A 24,362-nucleotide genomic window follows, 5' to 3' on the forward strand; every position below is an offset into this window, starting at 1 on the left:
CTATTGTTTTATTCTCCATTTATGCTATTTGAAAAGCACTTACAGGGGCGGGAAAGATAGTACAGTGGGTAGGGCAGTTGCCTTCTATATGGCCAAGCTGGGTTTGGCATATGGACAATCCATATGGGTTAGGAAATTTGAGCCCAGGGGGGCAGACACAAGGCCAGTATCTTTAACCAGTTTTCTTCTACCCCTGGAAGTTTCCACTCTGGGGTATTTCTTTCCCATCCTGCTAATTTATTCTTCCCACAATCGTTCAAAACTAGTCAACATACTCTGCAGAATAAAATACACGTAAGAAACCCAGGCCATGCCACAGAAGCAGGCTGGGGTGGGGGATGACTTGAAGCGGTGGGAGGGAAACTGGGGACGCTGAGGAAGCTGGGAAATTACACTGGTGGAGGGGTGGGTGTTGGAACGCTGTGTGGCTGAAACCCATCATGAACAACTTGGTAATGCTCTATCTCACAGTGATTCAATTTTTTAAAAAATCAGGGGAAAAAATCCAGGCCACTTAATACATTACCCCAAATCTGCTTTTTCTTCCTTCCTTCATTTTAGCAGCTTATGGGAGTCGGGTATGAATGACCCTGTGACCATGCAGACATGGGTGCCCGTGAGAGCCCCGCTGCCTGGGCCCTGCCTTGGTGGACCTCAGCCTACTACTAAGCGGCACATAGGGCAAAAATTCCACAAATCAGGGCAGAGAGATGGCACCGGAGCTCCAGCATTTGCCTCTAGATTCCGAGCACAGAGCTCGGAGTAGACCCTGAGCACCGCTGGGGTGGCCCAAACCACGACCAGCAACCTCCAAAAAAGCCTCCACCAACCCTCTGGAGCTCAGAAAGGCAGTAAAACTCCCCCCTGGGGCTGGCACGTTGGCGGGCGAGGGGGGAGGGTCCAGGTGTTGAGAGAGTATTTACAGAATAAGCTCAACAACCCACTGGGGTGTCGCCGAGGGGAGGCACCTCCGGAGAGGCTGTCGGGGGAGACTCCCCAGGGGACCCCCTCCACACCCCGCGGTGACCCGCGCCCTCCAGGTCCCCTAAGGAGGAGCAACCCTCAGAGAGTGCCCCCGGCCCGGGAGCGGTTTCCCGGCGCGTGGGACCCCCCCCCCTCCCACGGCAGCGCAGGCGCCGGGGCTGCTTCTGCACCCCCAGGGGCTCCCCAACGTCCAGCCAGGCGCCTGCCCCGAGGTTGCCACCGCACGCCTGGGGGCGGGAGGGACCCGGCCTGGGAGGAGAGAGGGGCCGGGAGCGACCAGGCCTGGGAGGAGAGAGGGGCCGGGGCGCGGGGTGCGGGGCCGTGCGGGGAGGCGGGTGCGGCCGCGCTGGGGAGCGCCACGGCCCCGCTAGCGGCCTTCCGGCGGCTGCCCCCGGACTGGGCGGAGGCCCAGCCGGCGCCTCCCGCTGCCCACCGAGACCAGGTGAGCCCCGCGGGCCCCGGGGAGGCCCCGGCCCCGCCCTGCCCCGGAAACCGGAGCGCGCGGCCCTGGCCGCCCCCCCTCCGGGGCTCCCCGAGGCCCGATCCCGACGGCCGCTCCGACCCGCGCCACTCGCCGCGGCCTGATCCTGCTCCCGCTCGATCCCGGCTGCTCCCGGCGGCCCGATCCCGGTTGCGGCTCCGATCCCGGCCGCTCCCGGCGACCCGATCCCGACGGCAGCACCGCTCCCGGCCGCGCCCAGCGGCCTGATCCGGCTCCCGCTCTCGACCCCAGCTGCTCCTGCGGCCCGATCCCGAGCGCGGCTTCGATCCGGGCTGCTCCCCGCGGCCCGATCCCGAGTGCGGTTCCGCTCCCGGCGGCTCCCAGCGGCTCCCAGCGGCCTGATCCGGTTCCCGCTCCGATCCCGGCCGTTCCCGGCGGTCCGATCCCGACGGCAGCACCGATCCCGGCCCCTCCCGGCGGCCTGATCCCGAGCGCGGCTCCGATCCCGGCTGCGGCTCCGATCCCAGCCGCTCCCGGCGGCCCGATCCCGGCGACGGTTCCCTCTCGCGTCCCTAGACCCTGCGGTGAGCCCCGGGGCGGCGCAGGGCGGGGGGCGCGGCGGGCGGCGCAGGGGGCGCTGGGGGCTGGGCCGCGGCGCGTCCACGGGCCGGGCGGGAGAGGCGGGGCCGCGAGCCGGCGGGTGTGGGGGGTCGGTGGGTGCCCGGCGCTGGGCGGCCCGGCCCTGCGACCCCGCACTCGGCTCCGGGGCGCGCGCGGCCGTGGGGAAAGTGCGGCAGGAAGGCCCGCGGGGCGGAGACGGCCGCAAGGGAGTTCCTTTGTCCCGTAAGCGGGAGCCGCTGCCTCGGTGCAGAACCGGGTCCGGGTTGGGGCTCTGCTCGGCGCACCCCAGGTCCCCGCCCCCGGCTCTGAGTGGGTTTCTGCGTCCTGCGGGGTGGCTGCCCCTGGGGCTGGGGGGCGGGGGGTGGGTGGGAGGCGCAGGTTGACTTGGGGCTCGGGCGCGGTAATGACTTAATGAAGCCCCTCGAGGCTGATGAAAGGGTGGGGAGGGGGGGTTGCAGGTTTTAACGTTGGCCAAAGGTCCTCCTGGTTTGGGCAAACTGTTCCCAGCGTCGTCCTCGCAAGGCTTGTGGTATACCTTGCTACCGGATCCGCAGCCAAGTTTCTCTCCTTGTAGACAATACCCGGCACCCAGGAGCTTGGGACGCACCTTGCTAGGACTCCCCCGTGCCACGCCTGTGGGTTGCAGAGTGACTGGCAGTGTGGCTGGCCGCACTCAGCGCTTTGGATGGGAGGGATGCCATGAACATGTGTTAGAAGGGACTTCGGGATCTGGGGAGCCTGTGGGGCACTTGCCTTGCACCCAACCGACTCCTGTTCAGTTCGGGCACCACATATGACCCTGCCGTATTCCACCTGAGCACCACCAGGGGTTACTCCTGAATGCCAAGAAGTGTATAAAAACAGAAAAAAAACCAAAAATGAATAAAGTTGGCTTTCATGTGCACAGACTTCTGCAGCCCCCAGATATGGGGATTTGTTAAGACCAAGTTTTGAGGAGGGGAAACTTTTTAAGATGTTCTAGGGAAGAGGCTTTAAAAGCTGAAGAGCTGCTCACCTCACTGACACCCCCGCAAAAAAAAAATAAATAAACCCGCTTTCTTTAAAGATGTGTAAGAGTGAGTCCCAAGTGAGTAAGGTCCTCCCCACATGCAGAAATTCCTGGAGTATGTTTTTATCATCTTTTCATCTTTGTAATAAAATAGAGGGACTTTTCCAGTTTGGTCACATGATGATGAAAAGTAAGTGTATGTGTTTGAGTTTTAGGAAGATGGTGGGGAGATGGAGAGAGAGAGAGAGTACTTTAGAGAGAGAGTACCAGAGTACTAGCAGGGAGAGAGAGCGCACTGGAGCAAGAGTACTGGAGAGTACTGGAGGGAGAGTATAGGGGTTTAGGTGCTTGTCCTGCGTACTCTCCATCCAGGTATGGTCCCCAGATCACTGCTAGAGGTCTCTTTTGCAGAGCCAGGAACAGACTCCAGCCCTGTGGGATCCAAAAACTACAACAAACAAAAGAGAATGCCAGTGGATTTAAGTCCTTTCTCGCCCTTTTAAACAACAGTCGTGGGGAGTGAGGGAGGAGGATCAACTGGCACCCTCTCCAGTGACAATTTTTTATTCTTTGTTTTCTTCTTCTCTTTTTGCTGGTACTCAGAGGTTCCTCCTGGCTCTGTGCTCAGGGACCTGGTAGACCTTGGGGACCCTGTGCAGTGCCTGGGATTGGAGCACATGGACTGCGAGCAAGGCAAGCCCCATCCCGCTGTGTTTTTTTTTGTCTCTGGCTGGAGGCCTGTGTTTCTGTGAGGACCCGTCTCACAGCCCAGTGCCACATCAGTTCCTGACCCAGAAGTCACGGATAATTACTGCTGTGCCGCATGCATTTAGGTTGGCTGTGTGTTGAGTTTGTCCAGGCCTCAAAAAGATCTGTTTGGGGAGCTATTTCTCATCATTCCAAAGAGTAGACAGGGCGGGAGCCACAGCACTCCAAACTGGGGCTTGCCTCGAACGTGGCCAGCGGGGGTTCAGTTCCCAGCACCACACACAGTCCCCTGATCTCCGAGTGCAGATCAGGAGTAAGCCCTGAGCACAGCTGGGGTGCCCCCACCCAAATAAACACAAAAACAAGAAAGTCGGCAGTAGGGGGCAAGGGCAGAGGTGGCCATCACTTTTTATTTTATTTTATTTTATTGCTTTTTGGGTTACACCCGGCGATGCACAGGGGCTACTCCTGGCTCATGCACTCAGGAATCACTCCTGGCGGTGCTTGGGGGATACTGGGATACTGGGAATCGAACCCGGGTCGGCCGCATGCAATGCGAACACCCTACCCGCTGCGCTATCACTCCATCACTTTTATAAGTGTAATATCAAGCGTTTCAAGACACTTCCCAGCAGGCCATTTAGACCTTTTGTGCAGTGTTGTTGAGGGAGCATTCCGGTGCCATATAAATTTCAGCCTGGGGAGATGCTCAGATGCTAGGACGCATGGCTGGCAAGTGGAAGGCCCTGCTGGGGGGTCCTATTAGCTCCTCCTTAAAAAAAAATTGAAGGAGCTAGAAAGATAGTTCAGCAGCTAAGGTGATCAGGCCAGCCAGAGTTTGATGCCCTGTACCTCATACCCTGAGCACAGAGCAGAGCACCGCCGGGTGCAGCCAAAAAAATCACCCCTTCATACCCTCTCCCCCCAATTCAAGGTCCTGATAGTTCATATTTTTAAAACCAAACGTCCTTTCAAAATATATAATTCAGTGCTTTTAGAATATTGTACTATTCCTTTTTTCAAGTTGGGATAAAAATATCTATACCAAAAGTGGCCTTTCTAACCATTGTTAAGTGTACAGTTTAAGGGTATCAAGTATATTCACACAATATACAGCCATCACCACTAATTCCAAAACTTTTCAACATCTTAACTTGTATTTCATAAATAAATGTTGCATGTGCGAAAGAATGTTGATGGGTCAAAGGGAAAAAATTCAATGTAATCTTAACTTCTAACCTCCCTTCTAATTTGTGCTGTCATTGGGGGCTGGGATGTGGCTCAGGGGTAACATGTACGCCAGGACATTGGGGTCCCATGTTCAGACCCTCATGCGGCAAACAAACAAAACCCCCAGCAAACACGGTGTGCTGCCTTTTGTTGCTCTCTGTAAAAAAGTGATTAATTTAGATAACACTGGGCTTTTTCTTATTATGATAATATTTGGAGTCCCTTATAATGGGCTGGAGCGATAGCAGCGGTAGGGCGTTTGCCTTGCACGCAGCCAACATGGCCGACCCGAGTTCGATTCCTCCGCCCCTCTCGGAGAGCCCGGCAAGCTACCGAGAGTATTCGATATGCCAGACACAGTAACAACAAAGTCTCCAATGGAGACGTTACTGGGCCCGCTCGAGCAAATCGATGATCAACGGGAGGGCCTTTACTTTTTACTTTACTTTACTATAATGGAAAACTGTGCGATTCTTTCAGATTTGAATTAGTAAACTTTCTGGGGCCGGAGAGCAAACTATGAAACACTCTATTCCACTGTAATTTGCCAAGGATGCTTTATCTCGTTTTCTGCTGCATGGTTTGGCTTTCTCTCGGGCTAGTAGTCTCTGCTTTTATGCTTGCTGGGCACCCTCTACTTTCACAGCCAGGGGCTTCTTAAGACTAGAAAAATCTATCTACATTTGAGGACCGCTCATAAAAGATGAGGGATTTCCTTTCAATACCAAGTGTTTTTGAACCTTTGTTTAGTTATCATTCTAAAATTTCTAGCTTTTCTTTGAATTGCTTTGATGGGTTTCTCTCTCTCTCTCTCTCTCTCTCTCTCTCTCTCTCTCTCTCTCTCTCTCACACACACACACACAGCACACACAGAGTATGTGACTTTTGGCTGTTTCCAGCCAAAGAAGATTGGCAAAGTCTTGTTTTCGACAAGAAGGCAGATCTCCCTTGGGACTCTCTGTAGGGAGAAGGCGGGACTAGATTCCACCTGGGCAGCAGAAAACAATTGAATGTGTTTGTCACTCGGTTTGCCGAGGTTAGCCCCTGCTAGTCCCAGATCGTCAAATATGGAGGGTTTCCTGCACACGTGAGTTACACGTGCTTCTGCGTTCTGCAAAACTTAATGAGTGCCACAGCCCGGTGACTTTTTATTTCCTGATACTGGCTCTACTTCTGATCTTGGCCCTGCTAGTGACCTGAGCAATCGTGGATCTTCTGTGGGTTTCCATGGACTTAAGGGGTAAATTAAATTTGCTCTTAGAAAGTGAATTCACATATGCCGGGCTGCTTCTGGAAACTCCACATTTCTTCGAATTGATCTAAAATTTAGAAATAAGTATACATATCCATATATCTACCTATGCCACCATGTTCTAGCTTGCTCGCATTGAATGGGAGATTCCGTTTGGGGTTTGTTTCCTCCCTAGAACAGAGAGGGCCCAACCAGGTGTTTGCGTCCCACTTTCTGTGTTCCCTGCCTCTCTGCCCCATGCCCGGGGGTTGTTTTATGCCTCTGTTGGAGGAAGAGGATGGGACCCAGAGGAGCCCAGGTTCTCTCGTGGCTCCGATGGGGTACAGTACTTGGAACAATCTAGAGTTTATCCTCTGCTTTTAGGATAGGACAAAGCCATAAAGGATAAAGAGGATTCCTCAGGTTTTCATTCCTTTCCTTGAAATATCCACGGTTGCAATTTGATTGTAAGAGTTGTTGCATTAGCAAATAAGTAAATATATTTTGGAAAAAAATGAAATGAAGGGGCTGGAGTGATAGCACAGAGGGTAGGATGTTTGCCTTGCATGCAGCCAATTCGGGTTCGACTCCCAGCATCCTATATGCTCCCCTGAGCACCACCAGGAGTAATTCCTGAGCGCATGAGCCAGAAGTAACCCTGTGCATTGCCAGGTGTGACCCCCCCCCCAAAATCCCTCCAGCTCTTTCATCAGCAGTGGCATGCAACGGAGGCTCTGGTCCTGCAATTAGAACCCCCTGTGCAAATGTCTTCTTTGTTGCTCTCCACTTTTCTTTGCTGCAATTCTGCTTTTCTCTTTCCTGCCTGCTAATTGGATTAAAGACTCTTTTGGTAACCATGGCATCTGGAGATGACAGTCCAATCTTTGAAGATGACGAAAGGTAAATGTCTTGCATGGCAATAAAACTAGCATTTCAAATAGCCAGGGTTGTTTTGCTCATTCAGGAGAGTTTCGCCTTTTCTCAGGGAGTGTTTTTTTTGTCAGGTCGTAGCATGCAGGGTTCCATTTTCTTGTGGTTGAGAATAAGGGTGGTTGGCACTGCCTGGCACAGATGGGGCCCACAAGGTCTCCTGTTCCAGTGGGACAGGATCTGAGGTGTCCGTTTCCACAGCATACTTGGTAATCCCTTCAAAATGATGCCCATTCTGAGGATGGCCATGTCTGATTTCAAGCATACTAGAGGAGGATGAAAACCCTGATGGACAGGCTCTGGGTCCAAGTTGAGGGGTTTTTGTTTTATTTTGGAGCCATACCCAATGATGCTCAGGGGTTACTCCTGGCTCTGCACTTAGGAATTACTACTGGTGCTACCCGGGGTCCTTGTGGGACGCCTAGAATCAACCCCGGGTCGGCTGTGTGCAAGGTAACTGCTGGACCTGCTGTACTATCACTCCAGCCCCAGGGAGTTGAGGTTTAAATCTCCTCCAATACTATTGCCATTTTGCCTTGGACAGAGCCTCCATTTCTTCATCTATCAAAAGGAATAATAATTACTATTTTACTGGGGGTGGGGGGAAGAGATGAAGGCGGGTGTGTGTGGGGGGGTCGACACAGAACTCCTACAGTTACTGGCATCCACTAAGCATCGAATGACTTGTGATCATCAATACTATAATATTGCTTGTCTCAGTTGGGCTAAAGATTCAGATCAAGGGGCTGGAGTGATAGCATAGCGGGTAGGGCGTTTGCCTTGCATGCGGCCCACCCAGGTTCAATTCCCAGCATCCCATATGGTTCCCTGAGCACCGCCAGGAGTAATTCCTGAGTGCATGAACCAGGAGTAATCTCTGTGTAGTGTGACCCAAAAAGAAAAAAAAAAAGATTCAGACCAATTATGTATATACTATAAATGCCTTTGATAGTAAATGCCATTACACCAACGAATACATTTAATTTGGGCCAGAACTCATAGCAAAACAGAATTTTTAAATTTTTTTAAAAAAATAAGATCTTTGGGCCCAGAGAGATAGTGCAGTAGGCAGGGCGCTTGCCTTGCCTTGCATATGCAGCTGACCCGGGTTGAATTCCTGGCATCCCATCTGGTCCCCTGAGCTCCACCAGGAGTGAGTAATCCTTGAACACAGAGCCAGATGGAAGCCCAGAGTACTCCTGGGTGTGGCCAAGAACACAAAAACAAAGAATTCTCCGAATTTGGACATGAATGACTATTTTCTGTAACATTTTTATATCCGTCATGGGCTATTTTTCTCAGAAATTTCCTTTTTCTTAGTTTTTGTAGGATGAATGAGAACTCTTTCTGTTAGTCTGAATGCCAGGTCATTAGTTAATATGGAATGAGTGAAGGTAATACTTGTTTTGTGTGATTGGACATGATACTAAATAATGAAAGTGATGGGTGTGATACTTAAAAAGCACCAGGATCAAATAATGTTTTTAAATGGAGGGAGGGATAAGTAGACTTTTTTCTGACCTTTCCAAACATTATTCTGTAACCAGCTCGAAGACTAATGTGGATAAACTTAATCGTATTACTACTGAGGTGACTTTGTTGGGAGTTACCGACCATGTCCCACATACATAGTCATTTCTTAAAGGAGAAGTGCAGAAGAAGGAGAAAATGCACCACTCATAGAATTTCTTATGCAATTTTACGTTCATATTTTGTCATTTTAGGGCTTTAAAAATCTGATATTTATATCTTGGATGGAGTAACTGGTTACTTTGGTCCAATCTTGTAATAATAGATTATTTTACTGCTTTTCTTCTGCCAAATAACTGCTTTATTTTGTTCCCTTAGCCTTCCTTATAGCCTGGAAAAGATGTCAGATCTTGTAGCTGTTTGGGAAGTTGCTTTGAGTGACGGTGTCCATAAGATTGAGTTTGAACATGGAACCACATCAGGCAAACGCGTGGTGTACGTGGATGGGAAGGTAGGAAAACTCAGTTCTGCTGTACAAACTTGTGTGTCCATCCGCTTCTTCATGTGTGAATCAGACTTTTCTCTTCTAGAATTAGTCTTTAGATTTGACCTGTATCATTTTCCTGACAAAGCAAATTTATAGTAGTCACAGAATTCATAGACAATAACATTAATATTTAAATGGAACGTGCCTTTGTTTTCCTTTTATCATGAATACATAGAGTTACATCTAAATAGCATTATCATGTTTTTCCACTGTAGTTATGTTATTTCTTGCACCCCAAGCAGACCTATATTTAATGAAGTTTGGCATTTTCGACAATATTATAAGAATTGTGGTATCGTCCAGAAGTTGAATACCAAGTGGTTTTGTTTGGGGCCATACTTGGAAGTGCTTACTTCTGGGCTTACTCCTGGTTCTGCACTGGGGGATCATTTCTGGCAAGCTTGGGAAATCATATGGGCTGCTGGGAATTGAACCCAGGTCAGCCACATGTAAGGCAAGTATCCTATCCACTGTACTATCTCTCTAGCCCTGAATCCCAAGTTTTCTATGCAATGAGTTAGCATCTTAAGAAAAACTTGGAGCTTTCTAATGTGACTTCTTAATGAAATCAGTATTCTTTTGAGTATATACTAAGATCGATTCATTTTAAAACATCCCATTGTAGTTGTAATTCATGAGCAACAACAACAACAAAAAATCTGAAATCAGAGGGGCTGGAGCAATAGCACAGCGAGTAGGGCGTTTGCCTTGCACTCGGCTGACCCGGGTTCGATTCCCAGCATCCCATATGGTCCCCTGAGCACCGCCAGGGGTAATTCCTGAGCGCAGAGCCAGGAGTAATCCCTGTGCATTGCCGAGTGTGACCCAAAAAGAAAAAAAAAATCTGAAATCAGAAACCAAAAGAATATACTTATCCAATTAACTACATAACGTCCTTCTATTCTGTGTTTTCAACTTTTGTATTTTCTTCCTTAGGAGGAGATAAGAAAAGAATGGATGTTCAAATTAGTGGGCAAAGAAACTTTCTGCGTTGGAGCCGCACAGACCAAAGCTACCATAAAAATAGACGCGGTCAGTGGCTTGGCTTATGAGTATACTCTGGAAATCAATGGAAAAAGTCTCAAGAAGTATTTGGAGAACAGGTCAAAAACCACCAACACCTGGACGTTGCGCTTGGATGGGGAAGATGTAAGAGTGGTGCTGGGTAAGTGGGTGCGGTCCTGCAGCGAGACCCCCACCCCACCGCACCCCACAGGGCCCCCTACCCCCCCAGCCTCTGACTGCAGCTCTGGGCAAAAAGGGCCTCTGTGGCATTTGCATTTCTGAGGCATCAAGTATTTGTTTTGTTCGTTTGTTTGGGGGTCACATCCAGCAGTGCTCAGGGCTTACTCCTGGCTCTGTGCTCAGGTATCACTCCTGTCAGGCTCAGGGATGTGGGATGTGGGGACTAGAAATCTGAGTCGACCACATTCAAGACAAGTGCCTTGCCCACTGTACTATGTCACCAACCCCTGTAGTAGTATTTTTAATTAATTAATTGATTAATTTGCTTTTTTGGGTCACACCCAGCAATGCTCAGGGGCTACTCCTGGCTCTGCACTTGGGAATTACTACTGGCAGTGCTCGGGGGACCATATGGGATACTGGGGATTGAACCCGGGTTGGCCACATGCAAGGCAAATGCCGTCCCCACCATACTACCGCTCTGGCCCCTGTAGATTAATTTTTATCAGCTGGTGCAGACCTAAAATATATGAGTGGCAGCTTTCACAATGATGGATTTGAGGATTGTAAACATGGGTGAAAAGCGAAGAAACAGGCAGTGGCATTTATGATTTGATTGTGCTCTTTGAAGCATGTCTAAAGGCCACCGGAAGCTTAAGATTCAATGGTGGGAAGGACATTTTCACTCCGTGGTGGCAAGTTTAAGACTGTGGCAGACCACAGGCACTGCTGTCCCGATAGAAACAATTTTTATCTTGTTCGGTTTGGAGGCCACACCTGGCGGTGCGCGGGAGATGAAACCTTGGTCTGCTGCCCTCGAGGCAAGCGCCCTGCCTGCTGCACCATCTTGAGGGTGTTTCTGCACCCACAAACACTCATGGAAAACAACATCACTCATGGAGGTCAACAAGAGCCCATCACTACAAACAGAACAAATTTTACAATGGGGTTGGGGGTGGGGTCAGAGAGATAGTCCAGAGGGTTAGGTGCTTGTCTTGTGTGCAGCTGACCCAGATTTGAACCCCAGCCCCACCCAGGAACTGATCCCTGAGCAAACAAGAGCTCAGTGTCAGCCTCTGAAAACATCTCGAGCCAGAAGCTGGGAAAGAGACGTGCAGCCCCCTGGGCTGCATATAAGGAGAAACACCGGCCTGAAGTTGAGAGTTTTTTAGTTTTTTTAAATTTTATTTTGTTTTCTTTTGGCTTTTTGGGTCACACCCAGCGATGCACGGGGTTACTCATTGGCTCTGCACTCAGGAATTACTCCTGGAAGAGCTTGCCGGGGATTGAACCCGGGTTGGCCTCGTGCAAGGCAAACACCCTACCACTGTACTCTCGCTCTCGCCCCCTGAGGTTGAGTTTTCGGAGGAGGGCAAAGCAAGGAGAGCAGCGTAGGGGGACCAGGGCCCTCTCTCCCAAGACTCTGTTCCCTTTGGACTCCGTGAGCAGAGTCTGCACCCCGTGTGGTCACATTGAGAAGAATTTCGTGGAGCTGGAGAGCTGGTGCAGGGCCTGGGCGCTGGCCTTGCACACGGCCGAGCCTGGGTTGATCCCTGGCACTGGATACGGTTCCTTGAGCACCATCAGGAGGGATCCTTAGCACAGCTGGGTGTGGCCCCCCAACAAAAAACAAATTTAGAAAAATTTCAAAGCCACAACTAGCACTGAGTTTTAGAAAAACCGATGGCCTTGTAGGAAGCCAGCAACACCGCTTCTCCGCCAGGGGTCAACAGCCAGGGCCAGCGTGGCCCGGTATAATGTGCCAAACTTGTTGCTTTTTCAGAAAAGGACACAATGGACGTGTGGAGCAACGGTAAAAAGATGGAGACAGCAGTAAGTGGCCTTCCCGCCCCTCTCAGCACCACACGGGTCCTCTCCTGCCCCCAGAAGGTCACTGCTTCCAAACTGGCAGGTTTCAAGTAACCCAGGGGCTCGAGGTTAAAGCCCGGAGAGAGACCCGGTACCACGTCCAAGTCTGCATGTCTGCGCCACCCCCCTTAGCCTCTGCCCGTTTTCCCCTGCCTGAGAGCCTCGTGGAAAGCCTGACACTCCCTCAGCTCACACGCGGCTCTCTCTCAGCTATTTCAGGCACCCTGATGCCCAGCGACATGTGTGCTTGCTGGCTACACTGTTTTGTGTTTGTTTGGGGGCCATACTCCATGGTGCCCAGAAGCCATTCTTGGCTCTGTGCTCAGACGTGACCCCTTCTCCATCATCCCCACGGGCTACCGGTGAATAAGAAAGCTTCACACCAGCTGCTCAGGGCAAATGGTCTGACCCTGAAATCAAAGTATTGGGGGGGAGGGGCAGGGAAGGTGCTGGGCGAGTGTGGGGCGCCCAGATGGCACACAACAAAGCGCACAGCCACAATGCAACTTGTAGGCCCTAAGAGCGGGAGGTTGCCCTGACTCAGGCTGCCCAGCCCGACCCTCTGGGCACCTCCATAGACCTGGCAGTGGGTGCCCGGGGTGCGGGAATGAAGGAGACAAGAGAATGGAGTGCCCAGTTGGTGTGTGTGTGTGTGTGTGTGTGTGTGTGTGTGTGTGTGTGTGTGTGTGTTAGGGTGGGAACTCTCCCCTTGGTCACGATGCAGCCTTTGCCCTCCACCCCATCAGTCACTGGTGGAGGCCGTGGGAGATGCTGGTCTGGGCCAGGATCAACACACACACACGTATGCACACGCACACACACGCACACGCACACACACAGTTTTTCTCTTCCTAGTGTGAAGGGCATTTTTGTTTGCTTCTTTGGGGAGCCACACTGGGGTTGGGCACTTCCTGCTGTCACAGGGAACCATGTTTGTGGGGATCGACCCTGGTGCAGCTTCTTCAGCTCTCTTGGGACCCCAAGAGCAGTTTGCCCAGAGCTCAGTTCAACTCAGAATCGCTCTGGGCTGCTGGGGCGCCCCTTCCACACCACCCCCCTGGACATGGAACCGCTTTATCGAGAGGTTTCCAGAGCAGGCATCTGCAGGTTAGGGTCCCTTTGGTAACTCCCTGTTCCCATTCCATGGTCCCTAGCAATGGCCAGAACCACACTGGGCCTTGCTGTTTGCCCTCTCCAGGGGCTCCTCTAGATGGCAGACTCCAGACTTAAACTCCACTTCCTCCCTCCACCCTCAGGGAAGTCTCCAGAACAAACGGAGGTTTGCAACTCACGAAAGAGGTAGGGCATGCGGCCAACCCTGGTTTGATGCCCAGTGCCCCATAGCATCCCCTGAGCCCACCGGGAGTGACTCCTGAGCACCGCTGGGTGTGGTCCCCATAATAAACAAATGAAGGAGGTTGTGGGACCTTGAAGTACATGTCACTCAGTTTGCATCAGGCCCAGCCCTCGCCCTGCCCTGCTCTGCTGCACAGAAATTTGACCTCTGGGCGCCTTTCTGAAGCTCCATCTTAAAAGGGGTGCAGTGCCCACACTCCAGGAGTAGTACTGCGGGGCCAGCCCACGGTTACCCTACAAAGAGCTGCTGGTCTGGAGCTGGACGCACAAGGCTTCCTTCCCGGCTGCAGATTCTCCCGAGTGGAGGAACCGAGCGACACTTGTTTCCTGGCTGGCATGGAAACCCCTGACGGCACACGCTAGCTCTGGTTCTGCAGAGTTGAGTGCTGCTCCAAAGCCCCTTCTCGTGCTGTGATGCAGTGCTGCTGCTACGCGAGGTCAGAGTTTCTGAAACACTAACTCCTTTCTTCCCCCTCTGCTGGCCTAGGGGGAGTTTGTAGACGACGGGACGGAAACGCACTTCCGAATCGGGAGCCATGACTGCTGCATCAAGGCTGTGAGCAGTGGGAAAAGGAGGGAAGGGATCATCCACACACTGCTCGTGGACAACAGAGAAATCCCCGAGTTCCTGGAATGAGCCCACGTGACTGGACCTAAACGGAGGAAGCCAAGATCAGGACTTGTCAAGGGCTGTGGCAGTTAAACGTGCTCGGTACTGACATCTTAGCACATTTAGTCGGCCAGGATTTTATTTTTTTAGTTACCGGAAACTGTTAACATTCCCAGAACCAGGGGGAATGGGAGTACCCCCCCCAAAAATTATGTACAATCATAAAAACTGCAATTTATTTTGTAAATAATGTAAAATGTTTACTAAAGTGAAATGAAAATGAACCCAAATCACTAATGTTTTACTAAGAGGCACTTTTACTAGAATAAACAGCATAAAATGAACTGTCTGTAGAAACATATGCTTCCTATGCCTGACCCCCGCTCACGGGAAAGAGGTCTCATTTCAAACCACTGGGACCCCACAGGAGGGTGTCTGGCGTATGGCTCAAGGATGCGAGGGCTCCCCCGGGAATCAACTAATGTAACCATAAACAAACAAACAAACACTCTCCTCCTGTTGTTCAACGATTTGCTTGAGTGAGCCCAGTAACGTCTCCATTGTGAGACTTGTTACTGTGTTTGGCATATTGAATACTGTCAGTAGCTTGCCAGGCTCTCGAGAGGGGCAGAGGAATCGAACCCGGCTCGGCAGGGCTGGGTGCATGCAAGGCAAACGCCCTACCGCTGTGCTATCACTCCAGCCCATAAATCACTCAGAAACCTAGACACAGGGGCTGGAGCGATAGTACAGTTGGGAGGGTGTTTGCCTTGCACGCAGCCGACCCAGGTTCAATTCCCAGAATCCCATATGGTCCCCTGAGCACCACCAGGAGTAATTCCTGAGTGCAGAGCCAGGAGTACCCCTGTGCATTGCCGGGTATGACCCAAAAAGAAAAAAAAAAAAAGAAGAAAAAATCTAGACACAGACGCATGGATAGAACGACAAATCATCGTGGATATAAATCAAGTTTATTATCAGTCCCATTTTACAAATTAGGAAACTCAAACCCTGAGAAATGAAATAAAGACCTTACACAGGGGTCATGACAGGCAAAGCTGGGGTGGGGTCGGGGCCTCGGCGGGCCTGGTCTGCCCGGACAGGAGAACCTGTTTGTCCAAGCCCCTCTCTGCCTTTCCACACCTGGGCACACACAGAGGCTGTCCTCGGGAGTGGGGGTGTGTGGCTCTCGGAAGTCTTGTTCTGGGAACACTGGGAAACCCAGCGCTTGGGGGCAAGAGTCACCGCTGACCAGAGCCCTGACCTGGCAGACCTGGCAGACACCCTCGTTCTGCAGCCAGACCCCGGCCCCCTGGGAGCCCCACCTGCCTTCTGCCCCCCACGCTCCTCTGCTCAGCCAGAGCCGCTGTGTCTCGGAGACACGCAACTCAGCCAGGGAGTGTCTGTGGATTCAGGCTAGGAGGCAGGATGCGGCGGCCAAGCGGGGCACCGGTGGTCCGGGCCTGGCACCCTCTGAGGGTGGCCTGAGCTGCTCCGCACCTCTTCCAGCTCTGTCAGGGCACTAGCTTCCCTGTCCTGCTCTTCATGTCTTTCCCCTTCCAGCTGGGGACCCCCCGACAAGAGCCGTGCCATCAATCACGAAGGCCACCATTCTCCAACCCGCACCCTGAACCTGCAGGCCCGGCCCACCAGTCTGAGTTTCTAAGACAAGGGCGTGCTCTGAGCATCGGGCCAGAGAAGAGGCGAGTGCCTCCGACAGTCCAGGTACTGGAGGGACATTCTCCCAGGCCTGAGCTGCTTCCCGAACGGATGGAAATGGACTGGGGTAGCCCCTGACCTTGCGCTCTTCCGAAAGCCCAAGAGGCCTCCCGTGCTGGGGGGCAGGCTGGGAAGAGGGGAGGGAGGAGCCGGCGGGGACCTGAGCTCAGCCGCACCTGCCCGTGAACGTGGCTGTTTCTGGGAGCCGGGACGACACGCCAAGAGCGGCTGACACAGCTCAGCCACTGACCTGAGACCGTGAAGGAAGATGACAGAATGGAGCAACCTTCCATGAAACTCCCATAGCAAACTCAATTACGAGGCGGGTCCTCGTCTCGCTTCCAGTCGGGGGCACGGGGCCGAGCGCCCCAGTCTTCTTTGGAGAACAAGCAGAAGGTCTGAGGGGGTGCCTCGACTCAGAGTGGCCGGTCACTCGCACATTCAAACCAGTAGTTCCTATTGCACATATTAACATTGCTTGCCAGCGAGCACCCGAAGTATATGGTACCTCAACAAATAAATTAAGGAATTCCACAAACTATTTCAATTTGAACGAAGATCCTTGAAAAATCACATTATTACAAGTTTTAATAAATACAGTAAGAACAGCTGGCATTTTACTAAAATACTGAATCTCAGCTATGGAGTTTAATCCACAGTCTCCTTTTCATTTGCTTTCGGCCTTGTGTGCATTTGCTCAAGTATAATGCTCTGTGAAGTGAACACTTTCACAGACACCACGTAAAAACTGTATTAGTATGTGCCTCCTTACGAAGCATCTGGAAGAACTGGATCATATAACCAAAAAGTTGCTGAAGAAAAAGCTCTGCTTTTTGTAAAACTTCAAAACACAGACTGAAGACCAAAGAAACATCTTACCATACAGAACTCCCACAAGAAACACTGTAAATATATATGCAGCATCGTTATCATTTGCCTTGCCAGCAGATTTTCAGCAAGTCTGACTGGGATGATGCTCTTATGGTGATAAATAACAACAAAATAATTAATGTTTCCACAGGTTTAAGAGATTTCTTTTGAAAAATAATCATAATTTCAAATTATATTATAATTTGTAGTTTACACAATTTAAAAAGGGAGGGGGAAAAAAACTTTTCAAGCTTCATTTGTAAGGTAAGATCAGTCCCCAGGTGTGGGTGAATTGGCTGAGTGGTAACACTTAAGTCACAACACTAAAATGAAGTATTTACACCTTTCTGGAAAAAGTACCAAATACTTTTTTTTTTTAAAGAAGAAAAGAAGGAGACACAAAACAAAAAACAAAAAAAAACAATCTTAGTAGCATTCCTTGGCGTGCAAAGTCAGCAGGAAATGATTATCCATAATGTTGAGAGTTTCATGATGAATCTTGGAAGCATACAGAAAGCAGAGGGCGGTCATCGGGGTTGTTCGGATCAGGTTCTGCGGAATGCCTGGTTCATAACCGAACTGAGTTTCAGGACTTCCTTCCCTTTTGAACATCTCTGACAGGGTCCTGTTGCCTTAGTGCAAGAGCAGGATGGACGGGGCGAGTGGCCAGCGGCCGGGCCGAGGTTAGGAGCGGTAATCCTTCCGCACGGTGTGCGCCATCCAGTTCACCTTCGTAGTCCAGCTTTCCCTGAGCGCCTCATCAAATTTCTGCTTGAACTGTTTGAGTGCCTCCTCTTCACTCTTTCCTAAGGCAAGGGAGTCCTAACAAAAAGAAACACAGTGGGGTTTGTCCAGCTTCACAGTGGCCCCAAATGCCAAAGACCAAGGGCAGCTGGGCCAGGCTGGAGAACGCAAGGGTTAAACCCTTCAACAGCTGAAGCCGGTTCAATCCCCCTGGCACCGCCTGGTCCCCCCAAGCACTGCCAGGAGTAACCCCTGCACACAGAGCTAGGAGTGACACCCACACATGCCAACAGGGGGAAGGATGAGTTCTAGGTGGACAAGAACCAGCTGCCGAATGTTCTTGAGGATGAAATATATGTCGGCTGCAACCGGACAACGTCATATGGCTGCCTGCCAGGACACGCAGAGGAGGGAGAAAGTACCTTCAGATACTGGATATCCTTGACAGACGTGAGCTCAGGGAGGCCCGCGGTCAGCATCAGTGCAAAGAGAGTGATGAAGAGATTCCCATGCCGCCGCAGGATCAGGTACGCATCCTCGCAGCACTGCCGGAACCTGGGGACGGTGAGCCAGAGAGCAATGTCAGCAGTGTGTGTGTGTGTGTGTGTGTGTGTGTGTGTGTGTGTGCGCGCGCGCGCGCGTGCAGTGTGTGTGTGTGTGTGTGTGTGTGTGCGCGCGCGCGCGCGTGCGGTGTGTGTGTGTGTGTGTGTGTGTGTGTGGTGGGGGGGGAGGGGGAGTGGTTGTTGAGGGAGCCTCAGGAAGGAAAGGAAGGTGAGAGGCAGCTCTACACTTTCCAGGAGAGCACGAACATTCACACTGCTCTGAAGGCTCATTTATTTCTGATTTTAACTTCTCTGTAAACTGTCTCAGAACTAAAATGTATAGAAAAAACACCCTTTAATATCAGTTTCCCCCCCAAGACAAAATCAGCTGGACAAGGGAGTGTAGCAGGTAAGGCACTGACCTTGCATGCAAGGCCCTGAGGCTGGTTTGACCCCAGCACCACACATGGTCCCCCGAGCCCCAAAAATGGTTCCTGAGCACAGAGTCAGAAATATGCCCTAATTACCACCAGGTGTGACCCAAACCCAAAACAACAAAAATTCTGTAATAAAAGGCAAAGACACTTAAATGTTTTATTTTATGGGGGGGTGGGGGGGGAAGGACAAACTAATTGACTATTAAAATCCAATAGACTATCAGAGGACATCCACAGCGGTTAGGGCGTTCGCCTTACACGCGGCCAACATGGCCGACCCGAGTTCGATTCCTCCGCCCCTCTCGGAGAGCCCGGCAAGCTACCGAGAGTATTCGATATGCCAGACACAGTAACAACAAAGTCTCCAATGGAGACGTTACTGGGCCCGCTCGAGCAAATCGACGATCAACGGGAGGGCCTTTACCTTTTTATCAGAGGACATATCTGTGGTCTGTCCACTATCTCCAGAGATTAACGTCCTTAATGTCCCCAAGACAGTGTGAGATCAGTTTATTTTTTGCTTTTTGACCCCAGCAAGCAATGCTCCGGGGTTATTCCTGGCTCTGCACGTAGGAATTACTCCTGGCATTGCTTGGGGGGCCATATGGGATACTGGGGATCGAACCCTGATTGGCTGCATACAAGGCAAACAACCTACCTGCTGGACTATTGCTCCGGCCCTCGGTCAGATCCTTTTAAAGTCATATTCCACCCTGTCATCTTGACTCTTCGCTCCCTCCTCTTTAAAATAGACTTCCTACGGGCCAGAGCGATAGTCCAGCAGGTAGGGTGTTTGCCTTGCACGTGGCCTACCCAGGTTTGATTCCCAGCAACCCTTAGCAACCCTTATGGTCCCCTGAGCAACGCCAGGAGAAATTCCTAAGTGCAGAGTCAGAAGTAACCCCCCCGTGCACTGCTGGGTGTGACCCAAAAAGCAAACATAAAATAAAATAGACTTTTTTAGGGGACCATCAGATTTTGTCTCCCCAATTTTTGCTTTGGTTTTTTTTTGGGGTACACCCAGCAGTGCTCAGGGCTAACTCTGGGGTTTGCACTCAAGGATCACTCTTTTTTTTTGCTTGTAAGATATATATATATACATATATATATATTATTAGTGAAACACCATGAGGTACAGTTATAGACTTACAAATTTTTGTGCTTGGGTTTCAGTTATACAATGATCAAGTACCCATCCCTCCACCAGTGCCCATCCTCCACCAACACGGGTCCCAGCATCCCTCCCACCTCCCATCCCACCCTGCCTCTGTGGCAGGGCATTCCCCCTTGTTCTCTCTCTCTTCTTTTGGGTACTGTGTTTTGCAAGAGAGGCATTGAGTGGCAGTCATATTTGGTCTATAGTCTACTTTCAGCATGCTTCTCCCACCCTGGGAGGATTCAAGGATCACTCTTGAAGGGCTCGGGGGACCATATGTAGTGGCAGGGACTGAACCCAGACCAGTAAGCACGTAAGGCAAGTGCCCTGCTCATTGTACTATCCTCCCATCTTCCCTAATCTTGCCAAAGAGAATACTGTGTCCAGGGGTCTATTCTGCCGAAAGCCAGGCAGAGCCAGGAGTGATGATATTTTATATGTACGAGTTGTACTTATTTTATATGTATTTTATTTTTTGTATGTACGCGGCCCACCTGCGTTCGATTCTTCCACCCCTCTCAGAGAGCTTGGCAAGCTGCTGAGAGTATCCTGCCCACATGGCAAAGCCTGGCAAGCTCCCCATAGCGTATTCGATATGCCAAAAACAGTAACAAGTCTCACAATGTAGATATTACTGGTTCCTGCTTAAGCAAAATCAATGAACAATGGGAGGACAGTGCTAGAGTGCAGTGCTTTGTATGTATTTATTTTACACTGTATGAGTTGGTCACATCACTTCCCTCAAATCACCGTAATCCCTGAAATGTAATGGGTTTTTTTTGTTTTTTTTTTTCTTTTTGGGTCACACCCAGCAATACACAGGGGTTACTCCTGGCTCTGCACTCAGGAATTACCCCTGGCAGTGCTCAGGGGACCATATGGGATGCTGGGAACTGAACCTGGGTCGGCCTCGTGCAAGGCAAATGCCCCACCCACTGTGCTATTGCTCCAGCTCCTGAAATGTAATGGTTTTGCTCGTACTTCAAGATAAAATGAAGATAAGGTAAGTAATGTGCCAGCATCAGAGCCCATTAAAACTGTCTCAGAACCTGGGCTCTGTCTCTGCCCTCACTTAGAACGACAGCAAAACCCTCAAGTGTCCTCAAGTGTCGAAAAATTCCCTCAATGACAGGTAAAGGTAGAAGTATTGTATTGGACCAAAACCCAGAAACTCATTCCAAATTCCCTCATCTGTGTCTTATCTCACTTCTGAACTAGAACAGGCGCCTAAGTGGAGAGTTCCCCCAAATTCCTTCTGAAAGCAGCTTTTGCTCCCAGTTTCCCCCAGCTAAGAAATGCCAGAGCTATCAGTTACCTGAAACTCGGAAGCCAGGGGAAGACTCACCGGCCAAACTTTTCTGTGTTTCCTGTTTTTCCTTGTTGAATCACATGGATGAAATCATAGGTAAGAATGAAAGGCACTCGCTCCCTTTTAATGCCAAATTTGGACTTGAAATTTCCAAGAATATGTCCGAAGTCAATGTGGAAGAGCTGGGGGAAAAAAAAAAAAAACGGAATTTAATCTCCCTTGGACTGGTGGGCTCCAAAGCAGGCACAGGTCCTCAAGATGCCACTTTCCCCAGCATCTTGCATTTCAGCACCCTCCTTGTTTCGTGGTGGCAACATCTGTGATTAGTCGGGGGGAGTCGGGGGTGCTCTCCTTCTGTGCAGCCAACAAGCGTCAAGCCAGGGCACCACCAGGGCTCACTGCTGAGCCGCAAGTAACCCCTGAACACACAGAAGGGGAGAGCACATCCCTGCCCCCTGCTCCTGATGGCCTGTGCTGCTATTTATCTGTTGTTTGGTTTCCTTTTTGACTGTTCCTTGGGTCACAGGGCTTACTCCTGGCTCTGAACACAGGGGACCCTGTGGGGTGCTGGGAACTGAACCCAGGTCAGCAGTGTGCAAGGTGAATACCCTGGGTGCTGTATGATTGTTCTCTCCCATGTATGCGACCCTTAGGAGGAAACCTTTCTCTGCACTCTTGCCTGTGCTTTTCCTGCCATTCGCCTCATTTTCTCAACAGCATCCTTTGACTAACTCTGCTCTTCCTGATTTTGTGAACACAATCCCGCCTTACTTGAGGTCAGGATTTAATGCTGCTGTGCTGATGCGAAGTTATGCAATGGTGCACGATGTACCATCACGTTTAGTCAAACCAATATTCAATATTTAAACTGTTCACACCACGTAACCCAAATGGTGGCGGTATACTAGGACTACATTTCTTTTTATCCTCTATCCTTTTCCTGAACAAAAGAGATTATTTTTATTCTTCTTCTTATTATATGATGATGATGATGATTTTTGGGTGTAGGCGGTTGGGTGAGTGGAGGTGAATGTTCTATGATCTTCTCTGTCTTCTTTCAGAACTCTCCTGCTGTTAGAAGAACAGCAGGGTCCGGTCAGGCTCACCGGGCTCTGATGCCCAGGTCAATGCCCAACGATCACGGAACCCCCGTTCATTCCTCTCTCAGCTATTTCCTAGCTCCATGTCACTTCTGTGTCTTGGTTTACAGCAGTAAACCCCACTAATATCTGGGGCCTGATCATTCTTTTTTGTGAGATTCTGTCACCTGCTCTAAGGATATCTGGCAGGAGGACCCACTCCCCTGCTGTTTCTTTCCCTTGGTGGTGCTCAGGGGACTGTACGTGGTGCCAAAAATCAAACTGGCGCTGGCTGCATGTGGGTTAAGAGTCTGATCCCTGTGCTGTCTCTCCTGTCCCAGGAGATGCACTTAAAAAAAATCGTTTATTAAAAGTATTTTATTGGATTTTATGTGTCTCACAACGGAGACGTTACTGATGCCCACTTGAGCAATTTGATGGACAATGGGAGGACAGTGCTACTATTAAATTTTATAAATATCTTTTGGATATAAGTACTTGTTTTTAAACAAAGAGCTAGGGATACTGGGAACACTGGTGGTGGAGAATGGGCACTGGTGGAGGGATGGGTACTTGATCACTGTATCACTGGAACATAATCATGAAAGTCTATAAGTCTGTAACTATCTCATGGTGGTTCATTAAATAAATAAATAAATAAATAAATAAATAAATAAAGCTGTCTGCATGATACTGTCTGTGTCTAATAACCCTCGATCTCTAGGTACAAGATCCCCGGTGAGAAGGCTTCCTTTACGGCAGCGGGATCCACCGCATCTGGGGAGGAGCAAGTCTCTTCACTTGTCAACGGCTGCTGGTGAGCTCTGAGCTGCTGGCGGGGAGTCTCAGCCCCTCAAAGGCATTTCTCAGACAGCAGATCCCAAACCTCAGCATCGGGTCAAGGAGATGCCCTTTTCAAGAACTAGCGTCTGGAAATGTCTCTCTTCTACCTCTCTGCCCACCACAGCTCGCTAGAGATTTGCAAGTCTGAAATCATTTTCTAGCTCCACTAACTTCTCGGTCCCTGGAGAGTCCACTCTTTGAGACTGGGAGCAAAGGGACCTCTGGTCCCATGAGACTTTCTCTGCACATGACACACTGGGAAGTTGTGGTGAGGGGCCTTTCCTCCACTCTACAGGACTTTTGTGCTCCAACTGAACATTCACAAACATCAGTCTTGAGAAAACACTTTGCTTCTTTAATTATATATTTCACATTGGCAGGGCCAGAACTGGGGTGCTGGTGTGGGAGCGGGAGCTGGGGGTTGTATATGCGGTACTGGGGATTGAAGCCGGGGTTCCCGCAATACACAACACATGCTCTGCCCTAGGGACCGGATCTTCCTAGAGGGCCTGGGGGTAGCACCACAGTGAGTAACTGCTGGCTCATGTGATTTCCGGTTGCACCAGCCAGGCCTGTCCAAGTCCCCAAACATTGACAGCCTTGGTGGCTTCAGGTGTGGCAGATGTGAGATGTGAGATGTGAGAGCCAAACAGAGCAAGCGTCCCACAGTGCACGGCTGCGAAGATAGCACAACAGGCTGGAGGCTGCTCTACATGCCAGAGGCCTTGTGCCCCACCCGGAGTGACCCCCGAGCACTGAGCCAGGAGTAGTCCTCACGTACCCTGGGTATGCCCTCCCAAAGACAAAAATACCAATCCCCCGAAGGACTAAAGTCCGCCTGCGCTTCGGCCTGAGACCGCTGCAGCCTGGAAACGGCACCACCGTGGCCCTTGGCAGGCTGGGGGCGGGGCTCACCTGCCCGGTTTTCTTGACCATGATGTTGTCACTATGTCTGTCGCCAATCCCCAGGACGTAAGAAGCTACACAGTAGCCGGCACAGGACAGAGTAAACTCCTCAATGGCTCGATCCAGGTCATCCCTGCAAAATAGGGTGCACCCACATGGGATGAAAACCAGCCCACACAGCAGTCGTGCTCTCTGCACTGTGAGAAGCAGCTTAGGGGTACCCAAACTGTCCGGGCAGGCGCCCTGACCACCTCAGTGGTATGTCCTGGACATCTCGTGCTCCAGAGGGGCTAAGGGCGGGCTCACAGGATCACCATCTTTTCTCGACGATACTGGGATTGGAGCCTTTCTAGCCTATGCCTAGAATTCAGTTATTTAAGAACTGGTACAGTTCCGATCATTTAATTCACTGATTTAAATCAGAAGTGCATCAGAGACCCCTAAGAGATGAAAGACTCAAGACACGATCCCAATTTGAAGGATGATTAATAGGTCCTGGATCCTGCCGGTAGTCAAATTCAAGCCTGACTTCAAAATTTCAGTGAGAAATACTTGCAGAGTATCT

At 50.7% G+C, this 24,362-nt stretch overlaps 2 protein-coding genes across 2 annotated transcripts in view; one reads left to right on the forward strand and one right to left on the reverse strand.

Annotated features, from left to right (window-relative positions):
• Positions 1-1,349: 1,349 nt before the first annotated feature.
• FAIM (Fas apoptotic inhibitory molecule) lies at positions 1,350-14,536 on the forward strand. The gene is made up of 6 exons (XM_056122100.1): positions 1,350-1,426; positions 7,067-7,125; positions 9,004-9,136; positions 10,109-10,337; positions 12,141-12,190; positions 14,070-14,536. Exons 2-6 carry the CDS (start codon positions 7,082-7,084, stop codon positions 14,217-14,219), a joined length of 606 nt encoding a protein of 201 aa, XP_055978075.1. The 5' UTR covers positions 1,350-1,426; positions 7,067-7,081; the 3' UTR covers positions 14,220-14,536.
• A 610-nt stretch (positions 14,537-15,146) lies between these two features.
• PIK3CB (phosphatidylinositol-4,5-bisphosphate 3-kinase catalytic subunit beta) overlaps positions 15,147-24,362 on the reverse strand; it is a 104,399-nt gene continuing 95,183 nt past the window's right edge. The window contains exons 21-24 of the mRNA XM_056122091.1: positions 23,807-23,930; positions 21,006-21,151; positions 17,948-18,080; positions 15,147-17,603 (exon numbers count right to left, since the gene is read on the reverse strand). Coding sequence (XP_055978066.1) covers positions 17,466-17,603; positions 17,948-18,080; positions 21,006-21,151; positions 23,807-23,930 — 541 coding nt within the window. The 3' untranslated portion in view covers positions 15,147-17,465. The remainder of the gene's footprint in view (positions 17,604-17,947; positions 18,081-21,005; positions 21,152-23,806; positions 23,931-24,362) is intronic.

This window comes from Sorex fumeus, unplaced genomic scaffold, assembly GCF_029834395.1.
Source record: "Sorex fumeus unplaced genomic scaffold, SorFum_2.1 ptg000044l, whole genome shotgun sequence".
NCBI lineage: Eukaryota > Metazoa > Chordata > Mammalia > Eulipotyphla > Soricidae > Sorex > Sorex fumeus.